We start from the raw sequence: 19,823 nt of genomic DNA, 5'->3' as shown, positions 1-19,823 counted from the left end.
CAGACCAACTATTGGCTTATAATATGCCTGCAGAATTCTATCAATCAATGTTTTTTGGACAGCCCAAAAAACTGTATTTAAATCGATATGATCATTTTCAAGTAGAATAAATCATTGGTTTATTCTATTAATCAATGAGGTTTACTATTTATTCTGTTGTTCTTTTCATCCCATCCACCCATCAACTCAATTTGCTTTCTTATTTTTTACCCCATCAAAATGCATGCATGATTGGAACCAAAAAGATTTAGTGGATGGTTGATTCCCAATCTTGTCTTCATAAATTGTCTGTCCATCAAATTGTTACTATTAAAATTTCAACATTAATTAGAAAATATTTGTCAACTACTCTGACACATCAGTGACTTAGCATTTGAATTAATGTTTTTACTTTTTGCATCAAGAAGAAAACAAAGATTTGCTATGTTATCAACAATGTGGATGCTTCCTAAAGATTTGTGCCCCTTGATCAAATTCATTTTTATTCTTCATGTTCATGCTAGTGTATCATAGAAACATATTTCTATGGGCTATAAATTGGATAATCATATGATCTAAGTTGAACATACTATCTACATATCTATCTTCTTCCCGTGATCATTATCTTACCATATGATAATTTTTGAGGTTCATATCATTTTTTAAATGAATATTTTCATATAATATTAATATTTTCTAAATTTCTTCTTCTACGAAGAAATAGAGGAATCATATGTTAGTACATTTCTTTCTCAAATAGTGGTAACAAGATACTACTAGTTCAAAATCAAATCAAATAGAAGAAGAAGAAATCAAGACGGAAAAGAAAAACAATATTGAATTTCTTAAAAAAAAAACATTTACATATCTTTAAATGATTATTATACTTTAGCTTTATAATTTGAATACTTGATGCTTGGATAGATCTATAATTTCATCTATTTATAGAAATAAAATATACGAATCCTTAATCTCTATAACTCTATTTAATCTTATTTAAAAGGTAAGACGTCAATTTGAAAATTTTCAAGAATTCCTGGAACTCTGTCTAATCTTATTTAAAAGGTAAGATATTAATTTGTAATATTTTAAAATATACTTTAACTTCTTAACACTTTTATCTCCTACATTTTTATTGAAAAAGAGAAACCTCACTATAATTTTCACTAAGAAATCCTAGAAAGAAGGGTGAGGAAGGTGACAGCTGCATTCTTCTTTTTCTCTTCAAAGGTTAGCAGAATTCTCATCTATAGTTTCTACTGCCATATAGTTGTCTTGGTCATCTTATATTAACATCATCCATTCATGTTTGCAGTCATTAAATTCTCCTTTCAAGACAAACATCAGATGGTGAACGACAACCTCCTCAGTCAACTCATAGGAAACTCCAAACATTTTCACAGGAGATCAAGTTTTTGTTCTTGTACATTTTGAGCTGATGTGTACTCAGTTCTTTGTGCTTTCTCCTGTAAATAATCCTTGAATATTTATTGAATTGCAACAAAGAGAGAGATAGTGATTAGCTTTGGGCATCAGCAACACAAACTTCCAATTCCATTTTTCTCACCAAAAGGAGAACTTCAATTCCACGACAATCATATGCTCCATTTGATCGTAAACTAGAATTCATCTCACCAATTTGATCACAATCATCAATGAAACTAGCAAGGACTTCAATTTTCTTCTCTAAATAAGGTTTTGCTAATGAAACTAACAGAATCCTGTAGAAACTCAAGATTCTTAATTTCTGTATAGATATGCATGTAATCATATACAAGAAAAAGTTGCCACAGTTTGGCTGTTTGTAATGACTGTTGACAACTTGACATCATATCATCACAACTCTAATCTGTAAAGTATCTGTCCTCACCACAAAGTTGTTTTAAGTACACGATAAAGCATAGATTTTCTGTATCAAGTTGCTTGAGAAAAAACCTCTTCTGAGCAGACAACAACAACACTTTTAGTTCTTTAAAGATTGTTGATGCTTTTTCATCTTCAAACTAGAAGGCATGAAAGGAGAATGCAATTTGCATACTAGCACAATAGGCAATCGACGATTATCTCAATATGAGTTTTGTCTGTACCATTACATTCGGTTCTTACCTATCTCAACAAAGACAACTTACTTGCACTGCAAGCACAAGATCAAAGGAACACACACACACAAATAAAACAAATAGTTGCATGCACTCTGAAAGACGCTCATGACCATCTCTTCTCTTGACTGAGTTAGAAGACAATCCTGAGTAGATGCAGGCCATTCTTTGTATAGATTGGGAGCATGATACAGAAGAAACACTGATACGATTGAAATTTTTTTCGGTCATGGGGATCTGGTTGTACGAGTCAGAGATGACCTCATATTTACAATAGCTGAACCATCGGCTCCTAACCTCATGGCCTGTTTTCCGGCTTCTAAAAATCTTGAAACAGCTCCATTTACATATGCACTGGCCTCCCTGACCTTCATTTGCTTGCTTGTTTCATGGCTGAAGCTGCTCAAGAAATAGTCGCCATTAAGGACGGCTGCTAACTCAGCCAACTCTCTCTGAAACTCAGAAAGCAACCTATCTTCTTTTGCATCGATGTTTCTCAGAGGAGGAACATCAGGTAATACTTCTGCAAAAGGACAAAAAAAGTATGAAATCAAGCACAACTTTTCTCTGTTGACATTAAGTTGAGCAGAAAGCATCCTTCAAAACTATTTGCCCATCTGCCCAGAATAGTCATAGTTGTCAAATTGATATATTATTTTAACAAAGTATAATACTGTAAGCACATGTAAGGACTTCAACTTGCAGCATTGCAATACACTTGTAATTTCCCAATTGGTAGTATATGAGTGAGTCAGTCTCATTTCTTCTTTGTCATCACAATGAAACATGAAATGCTTTCTTTTTCAATTCTGAACACATAATAAGAAGTAGCAACAATTCTTTACACCAAGGTGGAAACCAATTAGAAATTTAGAATTAATTTATAATGATAACACTTACACAGTGGCAAGGACTACAGTGCCAATCAGCATTGATTAACATAGGTTGGCATGTATCACATTAGGGATGATACCGACACGCTTCGTATCAAGTCTTGCAGAGGGCCAATACAAGAATAGGCCAATGCTTGAACCATGCAAGCACAAGGGCATCACATGTCATTGCCAAATTCCATAGCGGCAACCCTTACTCAACGGGGTGATATGGTATCTTCTCATAATCCGATACAAGAAAAGTTCAAAGAAAATAACCAAATGCTCATCTTGAACATATTGGAGTAATGATCCAATTTCCTTTCACTGAACAAGATAATATGTCTTAGAATAGTTTGTACCACGATAGAAAAGATCTTTTGTGGCTACATGACAAATCTTTAGTTCAATGCTTACGGGGCACAACAAGGAGCAAATTCAGATGCAAGAAAAGGAGAGGAGACAGAGAAAAGGAAACGTATGTTTCTGTAGCTCAAATAGCAAGCAAGATTTCCCTTCAATAGAGTAAGGAAAAAGAAGAAAGAAAAGGATTGTCACTCCCTTAGGCTCTCAACTTATCTCTTCTAAATGAAAAGGGCTTACTGGTCAACCTTATAATTAATAACATCTGATACCCTGCACTAGGTTGTAGTAATTTGACCAACATAACTTGTTGATTCTTCTAAATCTTCCCATTATTTTGTTTTTTATACTAGACTAACTAATTGCTTCTTTTTTTGCAAAGGGTAAGTGACGAAGGCGGGATTCAATCCTAGGACCTTGTGAAAAACTAATTGCTTCTTGCTGCTCTAATTTAGGGGAAGTGGCATATTTCGTGTACAAATCGTCAATTCAATTGCTGCATTCTTTAATCATGTTCTGTCTATTTCATAGTGGTTGAAACAAATATATGGAGATAAGTGGATCAGCAACTATAACCTTCATCATGGCCTCCAGAATAATTAAATAGAGGCAGAGATAATAAAACATAGCTTTCAGAGATGGATTGGACACCTCTTGCTAGATCACTGGAATTTTAGCCATATCAAGAAATTAATTACTACTCTTAGCTTCTAAATTTCTATGTATCTTGTAAGCAAATTCAGACTTATTCGAAAGCTGAAAATAACTGTTATATGCAGTATCAGAGGACCAAAAGTTGAGGAAATAAAAGGACATTTTAACAAGCATACCAGGACAATCTGTTCTAGGCGAGGTTAAATGTCCCACAATGTCTTCGAAGGTGCCAGCCCATGCATCCCTCTTCGTCAAGAAATCTGATTTAAGTTTGAACAATTTCTTTATGGTTGCAGGAATCGATGAGTGCTCGAATTCTGAGGTTGAACTTGGTCCATGTGGTCTGCTCATCACTGCCCAAATTTAGACCCCCAAACTGTAAGTAGTATTCAAATGGCAAGAGAGGCAACCAAACAATAAATACCACTAATACCATGAAAATAAGACATATCGGGACCATTTCACCGAAGTAAATATGACCTCCCATGTTCATTTCACTCGGGAAAACAGATGATGGCAAACGATCAACTGCTTACAGAAAAAAAACCTTCTTTTCGACAAACAAGCAAATTACAGGTAGGTAACTAGCTTTCTTCTACAGAAACTACTTAAACTACGATACAGAGAAGAAAACACATGCTTTGCTCTTCTATTTGAGAATGTGGGATCGTAAATAGCCATAATAGATCTTATTCAAGACAGAAGAGCATACCTGTTCCTTTCTTGATCCAAGGAGAAACCATAATTGTCGGAATTCGAACTCCCAATCTGTCAAACTTAAAGAAGAAAGGATCTGGTCCCATAATTCCATCTGGATTTGGAACACCCTCATAAGGTGTCGCAACATGATCATAAAAGCCCCCATGCTCATCATAAGTAATTATCAAAAGGCTCTCATTCCACTGCGGGCTTGACCTCAGTGCTTCATACACCTCCTTCACCAACTTCTGTCCATTAGCAACATCATGAGAAGGGTGATCGTCATCCGCTGGATGCTCCAACAAATCAAAGTACCTCGGCTCTATAACACTCAAGCTTGGCAGCTTCCCTCTCCTCGCGTGATCCTTGAATGTCGAGAAGAAATGGAACTTGGAAATGTACTTCAACCTCCTCAAATTCCTGTAGAACAGAGTAGTGGGTATGTTCTTGAAGTAGATACCAAAGTCCAGTCCATCTTCTTGGAGCGAGTCGAAGATGGTCTTCTGTGGATAGCCCAAAAGTAGGTTGAACTTGTCATGGCGTATCGCGCCGTGGGAGGTTGCCGAGTACACGAACAGCCTGTTGGGCTGCGTTGGCCCGGGAATCGACGAGAACCAACGATCGAACACCGCGAATTCTTGTACCAAGGCTGCGAAGACCGGGACGCTCTCGGGGTTGAACCCCTTCATGACAGTGCTCGACAGGTTCCGCGAGATGGTCAGCGCCTGCTGAACGAAACCGGACATGGAAGGAACGGCACCGGAGCCAAACACTTGTTGCACGACATCCTCGAAGGAGTGGCCTGGATCCGGGTCGACGAACTGCGCGTCGTCGGAGACACAGATGAGCTGAGACTTGGGGTCATCAGTGGAGTGAGGATTGCATTCTCTACCCGTGAGGCCGTCGATGGATGGGTTGATGGACTGCTTCATCCAGCCAAGCATGTGGTCGAAGGACCTGTTCTCCAAGACCAGCACCACAACGCTCTTAATTGGCCGCCTTGCTGCATCGGAACAGCAGGGGTGGTGGAGGAGCGAGGCGACGATGAGAAAGAGAAGAACGCGGAGCTGGTGCTCGGATCCTTGCATGGTATGGTAGCCTCTCTGCAGCTAGAACAGATCTTTGAAATCTTGCCTGAACTCCACGGATCTTCTAAATTCTTCTCTGGAGCAGAGCTTTTCTATGCACCAAAGACATCGTGAGAAAGCTTTCTCAGTCCTGGCAGCTTAGCAGAGTTCAAGATGATGGATCAGTGGCAGAGGCAGAAGAGATTGAGGGACGAGGAGAGCAGCATCAAACGAAGAAGGTAAAGTAGGAAGAGAGTGACACTACCGCAAGGACACGGTGAACGATACAGGGTAGGTTGCTTCTGCACAAATCGAGAAAGCCTAATTTTGGTTTCATGGAGTGTTACGAGCAGATGATGCCGAGGAAGAGGCCAAATGGTCAAAGACCACGAGGACAGAGACCAACAGTGAACAGTATGCCATTACAGAAATCCAACACTGGAAATTGCATGACAAGATCAATTCTTTAGACATTAGATTTTGCTTGCGGTGAGAAACCTCTGCGGCCCACATGATTGATTTGTAGACCACGGATTGACGGTGCCAGTGAAGGATGCCAATGTTCATGGAGGAAACTCCAAACTTGTGCCGCCCCACATCGGATGAGGCCAACTGTTTTCCCCTCTGATCTTTTTCCATCACAGCCTTTCTGTACAGGAAGAAAGTATCTAATTAATTATTTCTTTACAAAGGTAAAAAATGTGTATATATATATATATATATATATTTCTTAGTCCGCCCATTGGAATGCAATGGGGAGGAGGATCCAAACCATTGTTTTAGAACTCAAACCACATGATGCAACATGGTTATAGTTGGACTGGCACTGACTCAGCTGGATTTTGTCCATGCCATCAGCTGACAAGAAACAGCTGTTCTGAAGAATGAAATCTTGACTAGGGTTCTTCGGAATCAATAAAATAATCTGTCACAAGCCTGCATCATATATTGGGCATACAACTCATTAAACATTTTTATGGTATTTGGATATCATGAACTTTAAGGTGAGGGTTTGGGTTGGGCCGTATATGGGCCCGTTATGGGCCGTATACAATTTTTATTCCTTGCTTGGCCCCCACTTTTGTCCGGTTTCCACTTTACATCACCTTTTTATTTCTCTTCCCTAAATAGTACGTTAAGATACAAAACAATAGTTAATGTAGTTGAAGCTGTATAAGAATACCATCCTCATCGATGTATGAACAATTATGCGGCCTGTTATAGTGAATTATGTGATGCATTTATTCATGGATATTGGTGGTGACAGGGAGTATAATAACGTTCATCGATCATAGTTCTAGCTAATGACATTTATTTGGTAGTATCTTTTTCCACGAGTAAGGTGGCGAATGCAAAAGGAGAATATGGATTTCTTCTGGTTGAAAAATGCATGCATTAAGTAGGGTCGAGAGAACTTTAACTCGCTTTTGCAGTGCTCCCACAAGAGGAGGAAGACAAAGCGAGCCATGCAATTGCAGGTGGTGGGTTGAGACAACAATGGTGGAGAAGTAAAGCCAAGCAAGTGCAGGGAAGAACATGAGGTGGTTCGGTGAGGCGTGGGTGGTGACCTTGGTGCAGGGGTTTTGGATCTCTCCCCCAGCTGCCTTGATTCCATTCCCATGAAGCTTTCCACCACTTTCCTCACCCCCTACCCCCCCCTCATCGCCTCTCATATAGAGCATCAGCATTGGGAGTAGGAGGAGGAGGAGGAGGAGGAGGAAGAGATGGCAGACTGGGGGCCAGTGTTCATGGCAGTGATACTGTTCGTTCTTCTCACGCCGGGCCTCGTGTTCCAGGCCCCCGGCAAGAGCCGCTTGATCGAGTTCGGCAACTTGCAGACCAGCGGCATCTCCATCGTGGTCCACTCCATCATCTACTTCGCTCTGGTTGCTGTCTTCCTCCTCGCCGTTCATGTCCATATGTACATTGGACACTGATCCTGCGATGAGAGTCCATTGTTGCTGCTTCATATTTCTCTGCTCTCTATTCCATTTAATAATATCTTTTAATTCCTTCGTTGTTGCAATGACCGCAGTGCATGAACTCCATGCTTCTGACTTCATCTTTGTTTGAGTTAATGGAAATCCCCACCACGAATGCTTGAAACATCTAATGAGTGACTGCAGTGTCTCAAATTCTTGCTTCTGATGTCATGTTTGTTCGAGGGAATGGAATTCGTTGTTGGAGTTTGGCAGGAGAGAAAGAGAGAGAGAGAGAGAGAGAGAGAGAGAGAGAGAGAGAGAGAGAGAGGGTGGTGGAGTCGAACATGAACGTGAACGGGATGTTGGTGTGAGCCCCGAGGCCAGACGGGTTAACTGCACCAGATGATTAGACGAACCAGTAATAAATGAAATGCATGATTACGTGGAGACGATGTCCATGATATGAAACACACGTAATGTGGACAACCTTTGAGGGTTATATGATATATCCGCCAAAAAATATTTCTTTCATTAAAGCGTTTTGCTTTCTAATTAGAAAAATAATTCTGAAAAATAAACCGTACTCCGACGAGTGATGCCGATTATAATAATGGCCATTTTTAATCGGTGAGATGAAGTGTTACATCGGGTAGTATAAATCATTAAAAGGATCATTTATTCGCAACCTTGTCCACCGCCAAGACCGTGTCGAGATGAGATCGCGGCCGTCCATATATGTTTCATCAAGGTCCCTCCAAATCTTTGATATTGGTGGCCTGCCGCTTTACGGTGGGAGGCTACTTGTTCTCGGCTGTCAGCTATAAAATAGCAACCAAACTGGAATCGTATCTGCCGTTGCGGAATTCGGAGAAAGAATCGCCGGTTCGTCGCATCAATCCGACTGTCATCGACGAACCATGCGCATCCGATCGCCAAAAATTCAACCTTTGCCCCTTTTTTTCGAGTAGGAGAGGAGCTTCCCCCACTTGGATTGGATCAATGTAGTTGGGCGGATGAATATCGGGGGAAGTATCGTTGATCATCTGAACCTCAATCGCCATTCTTTCTGTTTCATTTGATCTCTATTGTATCTTTCTAGTCGTTTCCTGATCGAATTTCCGTCGGCAAATGGATTTGGAAGCAAATGACTCATTTTTTCTCTTGATCTCGCTATAAGATATTAGGGTTTACTAAGATTTTAGTTCGATAAGCGTGAATCTATTGGGGATCTTTTATGCTTTCGTATGTAGGGTTCTTGAATGTCGATTTTTAGGGGTCAAGATGAAAACTTCATGTAATTTAGTTTACTTTTTGGCGAATCAAGAAAGGGAGATATATCAGCGATCGTTTGATGATGGAAAGCAATACACAAGTAGGTGATGACAAGGATACTGGATGGTTCGAGGTGAAGAAGGTACTGCGTTTCTCCTTCTATTCGTCATTTTATATTTTGTATTCGTGTATTGCGGGATTTGTTTGATCTTCTGTGGAATTTTCTGACTCTTTAAATTACGATGCTGTTTTAAATCGGAGTCTTAAGAATGATGCTTACGGAAAATAAAACAATGGAACCCAAGTTATCCTTGTGTATCTCAGCTGGAGCTTTTTGTGAATGGCTACTGAAATGTTTGCAGCATAAACCCAAAAGAAATCCACATAATCCCAAAACAAATTTCAGCATATGTTAGGTGTGGCTGACCTTGTTATGTCAGTTCATATGAGTGAATTCAATGCTTTAGGATCCTTGAGAACATTTTGAAATTAAGATGTGAAGATAGAGTCACTTGACTTCTCATCATTATTATCACTTTTACAGAAACATAGAACTAGCAGAAAGCTTACGATCCAGAAAGCTACTGGAGGATCTTTAAACAACACCTTCTCTCCTCACTATTATTCATCCACCGATGATGAGACTGGGAACTCTGACAGCAGACTACAATTCTTACCATCTAAATTGGCACTTGATTGTTCTTTAAAGGTTGTTGCTGCTGTTGACGTTACCCCTTCATCAAAAACAGACCATGATAAGGTCTGCATTGATGAACTGGTTGTCCAGGAGAGCGAAAGTCTTGAGGTCAGAGCAACAGATTTCAAAGTTGGGGTTACAACAGTCGAGAAAGTGTCCACACATGAAACATTCAACAATGTTGCAAAAATTAAGTGGGGTGATCTTGAAGATGTTGCTTTAAAGTTGCATGACTCTTCTGAATATAGAAGTGCTCCTGTGAAGGCTGCAGGTGGTGATTCTGCCTCTAGTAACTTACAGGAACTTGGAAATTCTGAAATGGAATCAATATTACATCTATCAACCCACGATCCTCTTCAAGAGGGAAGGGTTATGGAGTCCTCTGCACATGTAGAACAACTTCCTGCACAAATTTTAGCTTCAGATATACACAGAGAACCTATTGAATTGACTTGGAAAGAGGTCAAAGAGTTTCCTTCTGAAGAGATAGAGGTGGGGATCGTCAATCAGACTGATGCTATTCATAGTTTGAACATAAACCTTGATGATGTTGTCAAATCAACATGTAAAACTGGAGGTGACATGGTTTCGAGTGATATGATGATTGGAAACTCTCCTGCATCACCTGTTCAAGGAGTTGTCCAAACGACACATCGGGAACCTCACCTTCAGTCCAAGGATGGGGTCTTTGACACATCCAAATTATCAGATACTAACATCAATGCATCCATGATACTTGATCTGGGAAATGGTGTTACACACCTGAAGAGTGGTGTTGAAGCTTCGGTGCATGTTCCAACTACAACTGTCATTGAAAGTCATAATGAGCTTAGTGATGGCTTAACAGTCGGGACGGGTCTTGCTGATGGTGAACCTGGGGAGAGCAAAGAAAGGTTTAGGCAAAGGCTTTGGTGCTTTCTCTTTGAAAACCTGAATAGAGCAGTTGATGAACTTTACCTTCTCTGTGAATTGGAGTGTGATATGGAACAGATGGATGAAGCTATTCTTGTTCTTGAAGAAGCCACATCTGATTTTAGAGAACTGAAATGTAGAGTCGGGCATTTTGAGAACACTAAAGCCTCCTCACAATCATCGAGAGATGGAAATCCAATTATTGTAAAGGCTGATCATCGCCGGCCACATGCATTATCTTGGGAGGTAAACATGATTAGTACTCCATCTGACTATTTAATTTTGCAGATGATTGAAAATAATTTTCAAAATTTAGTCCTCGAGAACATTCTTTGCATGCACACTTCCTCGAGATTAGGGGCTCGATATAACAGTAGACATAATAGTTATCTTGATTATATAATGAATGTACTATATTTGACATGTAGATAGTAATTAGTGTTGCATAGTGCAGTTATCTGTTCTGAACTTCTGATTAACAATATGAAAGCATAGTAATTCATGTTGATGCAAGCTTATTGTAGCTGGCAACATGAACAGAAGTTCTCTTATTTGTTGTCAACAGTAAATTGAACTCTAACCACAAAATTAAATATTGGGTTCCCTTTCTGTCAAATGTGCAGTCAAAAAGTTGAAGGGGGATTAGATTCTTCTTATTGGATTCGAAGCTTAATTATTTTTATTGTGTTTTTTTTCATCATGTTTGCAAATCACTGAAGGTTGAAACATTCTTTCACAGTTCCATTTGTAGAATACTGTGGCTGGTTTGCTATGTACTTGAAATGCTAAGTTTTTAATGCTATCTTTCATTCGAGGGAATGCATTAGTTGATTGTTAGAATCAAGATGGCCATTAAACAAAAAGTGGTTTGAGTATTCTGGTGATCAGAATAGATTAAACAAACTGGAATTTATGGATCTTATGAGAACTAGAGGTTTTGTATGGTTTTTGGCTTATTATATAGTTTTAGTTTCACAACATCTGATATTATGATGTTTTCTATGTATAGTAAGTCAGTTGCACTTGTTAGGTATTTCTGTCCCATATTTGTTATATAATTATTCAGGGGAAGGTGAAAAGATTGCCACATTGCAGCACTGGGGAATAGAAAAGGGAGGTTGGTAATTCAAAGGGTTTTATTGGGTTCCTTCCTGCTACAGTTAACAATACAGAGTAACACCAATTTAACATAAAATTGGAAGATAAATAGGCTGCAGATCTTTAATGAAGCCTAGAAGATGTGTAAAGAAATGATTGGATAAATGCCTTAAGACTGGTCAAAGTCTACACTTATGATAAATTGAAATTTTCCTTCAGAATTAATGTGTGGAAAGTTGATACATGATAAATATTTGGCTATGAACTAAAGGGTGCTCCAACTAGATTCTACAATATTTTATTTATAGTTATGAACTAGATAGAGGGAGGATATCATGTCACAATCCAAGTCAGCAGCCATGTAGACTTTGCCCCGGAAAGTAGCCAAGAATTTGTCTTAGTGGTTGATGAGTCTGATGTCTTTGTGTACACTATGCTTTGCTTGAAAAAGGACAAGAGTTATATCTCACCCAATGTGAGACTGTTCTTGTACAATATTATTATATTAAATCCATGGCTCTCTTATTTGTTGTTCATCTTTCTAGACCCAAGGATTTTGGGGAAAAAAACAGGTGAGAAATCATAAATATAGCATTTCTAAAGCAACAACTAGGTGTGAAACACTTAAAATGGAATTACAAGTTATTGAATAATCTTCGCTCACTGGCACCATTCAGAAGTTTCTGCTTAATTTGGCCTCCAATCAATCCTTGCAGATTTGAATTTTTGAAGTATCTACATTCCTTTGTTTGTTGATATATCTATTTCTGAGACTTGTGATTACAAGCAGATGCTCTTTGAAGAAATGTAGTTTGGAAATTTCATTCAGTATAATTTACACAAGTAGATGGCCTGCAAACGTATGGTTCAGGTTAACAAGCATAAATTTATTGTCTTATTTTGACTAAACCTTGAGCTTGTATTATATATCATCAGGGACTGTGCCTTTATCTGCTTAACCATAGGATGAAATAGTAAAACATGCTAGCATCTGGAATTCTGCAGGTTCGCCGCATGACAACTTCACCTCACAGGGCAGAGATATTATCTTCTTCACTGGAAGCTTTTAAGAAGATTCAACTGGAAAGAGCTGCTAAAGATACAACTAAAGATGCAAAAAACTTGGGTGCTATCAGCTCAAGTCATGAAGTTGCTAGCAGCTTATCTGGAGTAGATGAAGTATCCAATGCTAGATATCTGCATGTAAAAAAAGAAAAGCAGACCATCGTCTTAAATAATAATGGGATGAATATGGATTCAAATAAGCAGAATACAGACACAAATAGGCCAGGCAAAAGACATTTTGTACAAAATGGGCGCTTGTCTCCACATAGCTTGCCTGCTTCTGCATCTGGCAAGTGTAAGAGAGAACCTTTGGGACCTGTTACTGAAATTCAAAAGCAGGCACTTAAGAAGGATAAAGAACTAGCTGAAAATAGGATGGAGAAACATATAAAGGCTGTAGATATTGTTAAAAAGCAGAGTTCTTATCTTGACAAAGAGAAAGACAAGCAGAAATTCAAAACAGCTCATTGGAAGGTGATGGATGCTTGGAAAGAAAAGCGAAACTGGGAGGATATTCTCAAATCTCCAATTCACAGTTCTTCCAGAGTCTCATATTCACCAGGTATGGGCAGAAAAGTTGTGGATCGTGCTCGAGTGTTGCATGATAAACTAATGTCTCCCGATAAAAAGAAAAAGAGTGCCATGGATTTAAGAAGAGAAGCAGAAGAAAAGCATGCAAGAGCAATGAGGATTAGGAATCAACTAGAAAGCGAACGAGTGCAGAAGCTGCAGCGCACTTCAGAGAAGTTAAACCGTGTCAGTGAGTGGCAAGCTGTTCGTAGCTCTAAAATGAGAGAAGTTATGTTTGCACGCCATCAGCGTAGTGAATATCTCCATGAGGCATACCTGGCTAAGGTTGTAAAGAAAGCTGGTGATGAAAGCAGCAAGGTTAATGAGGTTCGCTTTATTACTTCATTAAATGAACAGAATAAAAAGCTGATGCTGCACCAGAAGCTTCATGACTCAGAAATGAGGAGAGCTGAAAAATTACAGGTAATCAGAACAAAACAAAAGGAGGACATAGCGAGAGAAGAAGCTGTGCTGGAACGTCGGAAGCTCCTTGAAGCTGAAAAGTTGCAGCGGCTTGCTGAGACACAGCGGAAGAAGGAAGAAGCTCAAGTTAGAAGAGAAGAGGAACGCAAGGCATCAAGTGCAGCAAGGGAGGCCAAGGCTGTGGAACAACTTCGGAGAAAGGAAATCAGAGCGAGAGCTCGACAAGAAGAGGCAGAACTCCTAGCTCAGAAGCTGGCTGAAAGACTCCGTGAAAGTGAACAGCGTCGAAAATATTACCTGGAGCAAATACGAGAGAAAGCTTCAATGGATTTTCGGGACCAGTCTTCCCCTCTACATCGCCGTTTTAACAAAGAAGGTCAAAGTAGATCACTCGGAACCAGTACTGAAGACAATCCAGTGTCAGCCAATTCAGAATCTGCTGAAAAGTTAGTCAATGTCACTCACCAGCATTCTTTGAAACGAAGAATTAAGAAAGTACGCCAGAGACTTATGGCGCTTAAGCATGACTTTGTTGAGCCTCCTATTGGCAGTGAAAATGGAGGAATAGGGAATAGAGCTTCCTTGGTTGCTGCTAGAGCAAAAATTGGAAAGTGGGTTCAGGACCTTCAAAAGCTTCGCCAGGCCCGAAAGGAAGGGGCTGCAAGCATAGGATTAGTTATTGTTGACATGATAAAGGTATGTTTCTATATATGTATATGTATATATAATTCATCATCTGATTTCTCGAGTTCCATATGCATGCATACTGTCTAACATATTGCATGGCCAACTGCATAATTTTCTCAGCTACTAAAAGCATTTTCAGCTATATTGATGATCCAGGATAACATTTTCAGCTACTAAAAAAATGCTTTTTTATGTTGTATATATTTTTTCAGGCTCATGCTGTTTCTTTTTATTTTCCATGTCAAACAGTTTATTGAGGGAAAGGATGTGGAGCTACATGCATCCCGTCAGTCTGGTTTGCTTGACTTCATATCCTCTGCCTTACCGGCTTCCCATACTTCGAAGCCAGAAGCATGTCAAGTGACAGTACACCTTTTACGACTACTGCGAGTATTACTGTCACTTCCAGCAAATCGGAGTTATTTTCTTGCACAAAATCTTTTGCCTCCCATAATCCCTATGCTGTCTGCATCACTTGAGAATTATATCAAGGCTGCAGCATCTTCCAGTTCTGGAAGCACAAACCTTTCATCAAGCAAAACATCCAATGAGAATTTGGAATCAGTTGCCGAAATCATGGATGGCTTCTTATGGACTATAACCATGATTGTGGGCCATATACAATCTGATGATCGCCAACTCCATATGCAGGATGGTTTGGTGGAGCTGATAGTAGCTTATCAAGTTATTCATCGTCTTCGTGATCTGTTTGCCCTCTATGATAGGCCGCAGATAGAAGGATCTCCATTTCCATCATCAATTCTCTTAAGTTTGACCCTTTTGTCAGTCATAACATCAAGACCTGGTACATTTTCTGCCATTGATTGGGAATCTTGTGTATCTAAAGCATCAGCAATTTGTGAAGTTCAAAGGTTAAAAGATTCTGAAAATGTGGCTACAGGAGAGTCCTCTAGCTCCATTAATAATTCTGGAGATAGCACATCACATCCAACTTTGCACCAGTGTACTGAACCACATATGAGCAGATTTGTTCACTTATCTGAGGAACAGAATATACTTTCAAGCGGAAAAACTCTAGCAGATGCACCAGAAATTATAGATATGGAATCTGGAAGAGAGACCTCTGATACTTCATGTCGTCCAGAAATTGTTCAATCTGTGTGGCAGATACAAGAGAAAGCTTCATCAGGTGAATCCCATAACCCTGTAGTAGAAGAGCATGCAAAATCATTGCCAGTGAAGAAGGATGAAAAGAACTCCAGTTGTTCTGTGGAGAGAAAAGGAGCTGATGAGCACACCACTCGTAATAATTCTGGTAACAGGAAGGCGGTCAGCTTGAAGCAGCCCCTAGCATTTCTTATCTCTGCTATTTCTGATACTGGCCTTGTTAGTCTTCCATCACTCTTAACAGCTGTGCTACTTCAGGCGAACAACAAATTGTCATCCGAGCAGGTACTTTTTTACATAAACAAGAGAACATGCAAATCATCTTCCATTGCATATCAACAGTTTTTTTCATATAAAGTTGGCTTTTGTGACCCAGCCAAGAACATCTTTTTTATATAAATACTATTAATTTTTTCTTACCATTCTTCTTTCTGAAGCAACAGTAGCATGTCTGGGAGTACAATTGTTTTGTTGTTCAGATCCTTATTTGTTCATACATTCAGTTTCAATGCAGTGTTTTTATTCTCTGTCTCTAGTTGTTGGAGGTGTCAGTTTAACTAGTAAAAATTTTGACTACTGATAGCAATGTCTGAAGTGCAAATCTCACCTTCACCTTAAATTACTTACAAAAAAAAAAAAATCTAACTAATAAGTAAAAGAAAAATATTCACGTAGGTTCTTGGAATGGCCTAAGTGTCAAATTCCCAAGGTCCTTTAGAAAAGAGGACTGCCTTGTGAACTTAGACTTCATGTTTTGATAAACTTTAATTGCAGGGATCGTATGTCCTTCCATCGAATTTTGAAGAAGTAGCTACTGGTGTATTGAAAGTTTTGAATAATTTGGCAAGCTTGGATATTGCTACTCTGCAAAGTATGCTGGTAATATTTTTTTTTTTAGTCAGTGCCAATTCTTGGTGTTTTACAATGCCCAATTCATGAGTTTTAGTTATCCTTTTCACATAAATGGCATGATGTGTTGCATGTTTTAGTATCATGTCCTCATATTTGCAATTTGTTTCAGGCTAGATCAGATCTAAAAGTCGAATTTTTTCACTTGATGAGTTTTCTTCTGACCCATTGCACGAACAAGTGGAAAGCAGCTTATGATCAGGTAAGTGCAAGGTTCTATTATATTACAAGATGGATGATGTGCCTAATGATTGGCTAATTTGTTTTAGTGCAATTTTATATAAAATATTTTAATCTTAGATGCAGATTACAAGGTTCTATTTCGATTCAGCGTCACAGTATCTGATATATAGGTGTACATGCAATTTTTACCAAATTACCAAGAAATGTATTGCCTATTCTCTGTGTTTCACCCAGATGTTATATAAAAAAGGCTAAGAATGCAAAATTCTCCAAACCAGTATGAAGCAACCTTTCTAAGCCTTCAGCTATTAGACTTGCAAGTCAATCAATCACATTATCGTACATGAGAAAAACTTATGATTCTTTTTCTGTCAATCAGTCATGAAATTTTAGTTCTAATTTACTGTTCCCTTTATGTTTTCATCAATTCCTCCCTTTCCCTTGAGTTTCCTTACAACTTCAGGGTGTTAGTTTAAGGGAAAATATAGCGACAAGTACCAAGTCTGAACTGAAAGGTAATCCAAAGGGCTGGGGACAATGACCTGAATTTGGCAATTGTGTGCCAGCCAAGTTGTATGTCAACAAAATTTAATTTTTTTTTCTTGTAAGACTGCTTTTTAGTGTTGCATTTGGTCAAAGAAGGCAAGCCTACTTGTCAACTGTTAGTCAGTTAAGGTTGCAACTATGCTACCTGGAAATCATGTATTTGTTGTCATGGAGCAGCAGTAAGATTATGCTATTGTCATGAGAACTTGATGTGTGCAACTCACAGAAATGTCCCCTAGTGATGTGGGTGCAAGACAAAAAGAAAAACAAAAGTGTGGGTGTAAGGCTACAAGAATATGACCTTTCCAGACCCTGCAACAGTGGAAATATCACATATGTTTAGTTTGAGTGTCTAGTCCTATCTGCAGATGCTATGGTTGAGTTCAGTTTGCTTGAGACTAATGTTCGCCTTACTAGCCTGTATAGATGTACCAATCGGCCATCGGTATGATACGTATCAATCTGTACTGATATATCGACACATGGTACGATGGGGCATACCAATAGATTGATATGTATCACCCATACCAGTCCCTTATCAGACTGGTACATATCGCCTGTACTAGGCGGTATGTCGTGATATGACAAGCCTTGCTTGAGACTACAGGTTTAGCTGCCTTTTGTTAACCACATTCAAACAAAGTATTTCAGATCTCAAGCTGGTGTAACTTTGGTTGGGTGTGGCTTAATGGTTGATTATTACATCTTTCTTTTTTATTTGTTAGTGCATTAAGGAACTTTCAAGGAGACAAGGACTAAAGTGAAACTTCTATAAAGATGCTTTTTGGTTCCTAATTGGCACCTAAATCTTTCTCCTATAACATATTTTGCTTATTTATGCATCTATTTAGGAAATATCCATAAAAATTTCACTTTGCAGATCTTCTTTTGTCCAGATATATATATATATATATATATATATATATATATATATATATATATTACATTTTTGTTGACAAACTTTTTGTGTCTTCGAGCACCATCTCCTTATCCATTGGTACAAGTTCCCCATGCATACATATAAAATTGGTAATAAGATTGGTAAAGTCCATTTCTTGTGCATGGAATGTTACAACTGTAGAAGCTGAACCTAAATGGTCCTTGCAAATTTGATGCCATAATTTCCGTTTATAATGCAGGTGTTCCCTAAGGATCATTGAATCTGATTTTATAGTGGCTTGTTCTTCCCTCTGTAGGCATCACATTTTACTGATCATTGCATGGCATTGTCTTTTTAATGTTCTGATAGTACAGGTGTTGTACATACTTTCTGAAGGTCTATCATTATGATTTCTTGTGCTTTTTAGGTCGGTCTACTTCTCCTGGAGTCGTTGTTGCTTCTTGGTTATTTTTCTTTATTTCATTCTGGGAATCAAGCAGTTCTCAGATGGGGAAAGAGTCCAACCATACTGCAGAAGGTAAATATCCTTTTAGAATCAGTGGATTTTTAAATATTTTGTTGCCCTCAAGCAAATCTAATTTGCTTATCAAATCAAAATAGGTCTGCGATCTACCCTTCGTTTTCTTCAGTGACGCAGATTTGACTCCTATTTTGGCCGGCACACTCGTGGCTGGTTGTTATGGATGTGAACAGAACAGAGGTATTGTTCTGCAAGAACTTAGCACCGACATGTTGCTTTCTTTGCTCAAGTCCTGCAAGCAGGCATTGCTGTCAGTCCAACCTGATTCAGTGCAGTCAAATATTTCCGTAAGTGATGCAACTGATAGTAATCAGATGGTTTCAGATGCTAGAAAGCCCCAGAGTGAGATTCATGCAAGATCCATCCGTAAAAACACTCGAGCTTCATTGGGAAAAGGTCTTTCAAGCAGCACCACCAAAATTAACAAAACAAAAATCCAAAGGGATTGTAGAGGAACTAGGACTTTTGACGAGTGGGTATTCAAACACAACCTATCAAGCACAGAAGCTTCTTCATGTTTCATGTTGCATTGGAGATTTCCAATCTCTTTCCTGGATAAAGCCGAAGAATTCTTTTTAGCCGAGGCCCTAAGCCAGCAGGTGTAGCATGGCTAGTCAGAGTCAACATCCCACAACTTTAAAAAAGGCCCTGCCATAGCAAGTTTGTAATTGGGATGCTCCTTTAAGATTCAAGGAACACTTCTCACTTCAATTCTCACTTCTGCAACTGCCAGAAGTTCTTGTCAGGACTTCAAGCTGCTGCATCTGCACAGGAGAGGACACAGCATCGGCTGCCAAACAAGGTGTATTGGTACGGATCTATGTTTGCCTGATAGCTGAGTGCTTATCGCGTCACCAAGGAATCGATTTTTTCAAGTCTTTGGATGATGGCTACAGCAGGTTAGCATTAATGCTCTAGATGACTCAACAGGAATCCAGATAGCAGATACTGAACCATTATCGCTGACTGTTGGATTTTTAAGAGGTAGCTGATCGGTTATGTGGGAAAAGGAAATATTTTTTTTTTTCTTAGAGAATGACCAATAGATGTACTTTACCAAAGATGCTCCTAAAGAATGTCATGAACCCAACCAGATGGGTGTTCAAGATGACTGTATAATAGCCAACCCAGAATAAGCCTACTTTTGATGTATGAATTGATACATCATGTTTATAACTATAGCTCATGTTTCTTTCAGAATTGCCCTGTTGTTGCTTATGACTAATGCTTCTTTCAGAGTTGCTGTGTCCATAATAA

The 19,823-nt window shown here is 38.9% G+C and overlaps 3 protein-coding genes across 4 annotated transcripts; 2 read left to right on the top strand and 1 right to left on the bottom strand.

Annotated features, from left to right (window-relative positions):
* Nucleotides 1–1,992: 1,992 nt before the first annotated feature.
* LOC135624653 (non-specific phospholipase C6-like) lies at nt 1,993–6,173 on the bottom strand. The gene is made up of 4 exons (XM_065128482.1): nt 5,999–6,173; nt 4,680–5,891; nt 4,144–4,320; nt 1,993–2,601 (listed from the first exon to the last, which is right to left on the bottom strand). Exons 2-4 carry the CDS (start codon nt 5,752–5,754, stop codon nt 2,306–2,308), a joined length of 1,548 nt encoding a protein of 515 aa, XP_064984554.1. The 5' UTR covers nt 5,755–5,891; nt 5,999–6,173; the 3' UTR covers nt 1,993–2,305.
* A 1,284-nt stretch (nt 6,174–7,457) lies between these two features.
* On the top strand, nt 7,458–7,758 carry LOC135625860 (uncharacterized). The gene has a single exon (XM_065130972.1). It carries the CDS (start codon nt 7,458–7,460, stop codon nt 7,668–7,670), a length of 213 nt encoding a protein of 70 aa, XP_064987044.1. The 3' UTR covers nt 7,671–7,758.
* Nucleotides 7,759–8,478: 720 nt separating this feature from the next.
* LOC135624652 (uncharacterized) lies at nt 8,479–19,766 on the top strand. 2 transcript variants are annotated; one of them, XM_065128479.1, is made up of 8 exons: nt 8,479–9,069; nt 9,472–10,782; nt 12,640–14,388; nt 14,629–15,792; nt 16,282–16,386; nt 16,529–16,618; nt 18,453–18,563; nt 18,647–19,766. In XM_065128479.1, the coding sequence occupies exons 1-8, from the start codon at nt 9,007–9,009 to the stop codon at nt 19,169–19,171; spliced, it is 5,118 nt and encodes a 1,705-aa protein (XP_064984551.1). In that variant the 5' UTR covers nt 8,479–9,006; the 3' UTR covers nt 19,172–19,766. The 2 variants fall into 2 exon arrangements, with proteins under 2 accessions (XP_064984551.1, XP_064984552.1); XM_065128480.1 differs by having other exon boundaries at nt 18,676–18,812.
* Nucleotides 19,767–19,823: the final 57 nt, after the last annotated feature.

Source organism: Musa acuminata, chromosome BXJ2-10 (assembly GCF_036884655.1).
Source record: "Musa acuminata AAA Group cultivar baxijiao chromosome BXJ2-10, Cavendish_Baxijiao_AAA, whole genome shotgun sequence".
Classification (NCBI taxonomy): domain Eukaryota; kingdom Viridiplantae; phylum Streptophyta; class Magnoliopsida; order Zingiberales; family Musaceae; genus Musa; species Musa acuminata.
The sequence above is the reverse complement of the archived record's forward strand: the minus strand, read 5'-3'. Positions and strand labels throughout refer to the sequence as shown.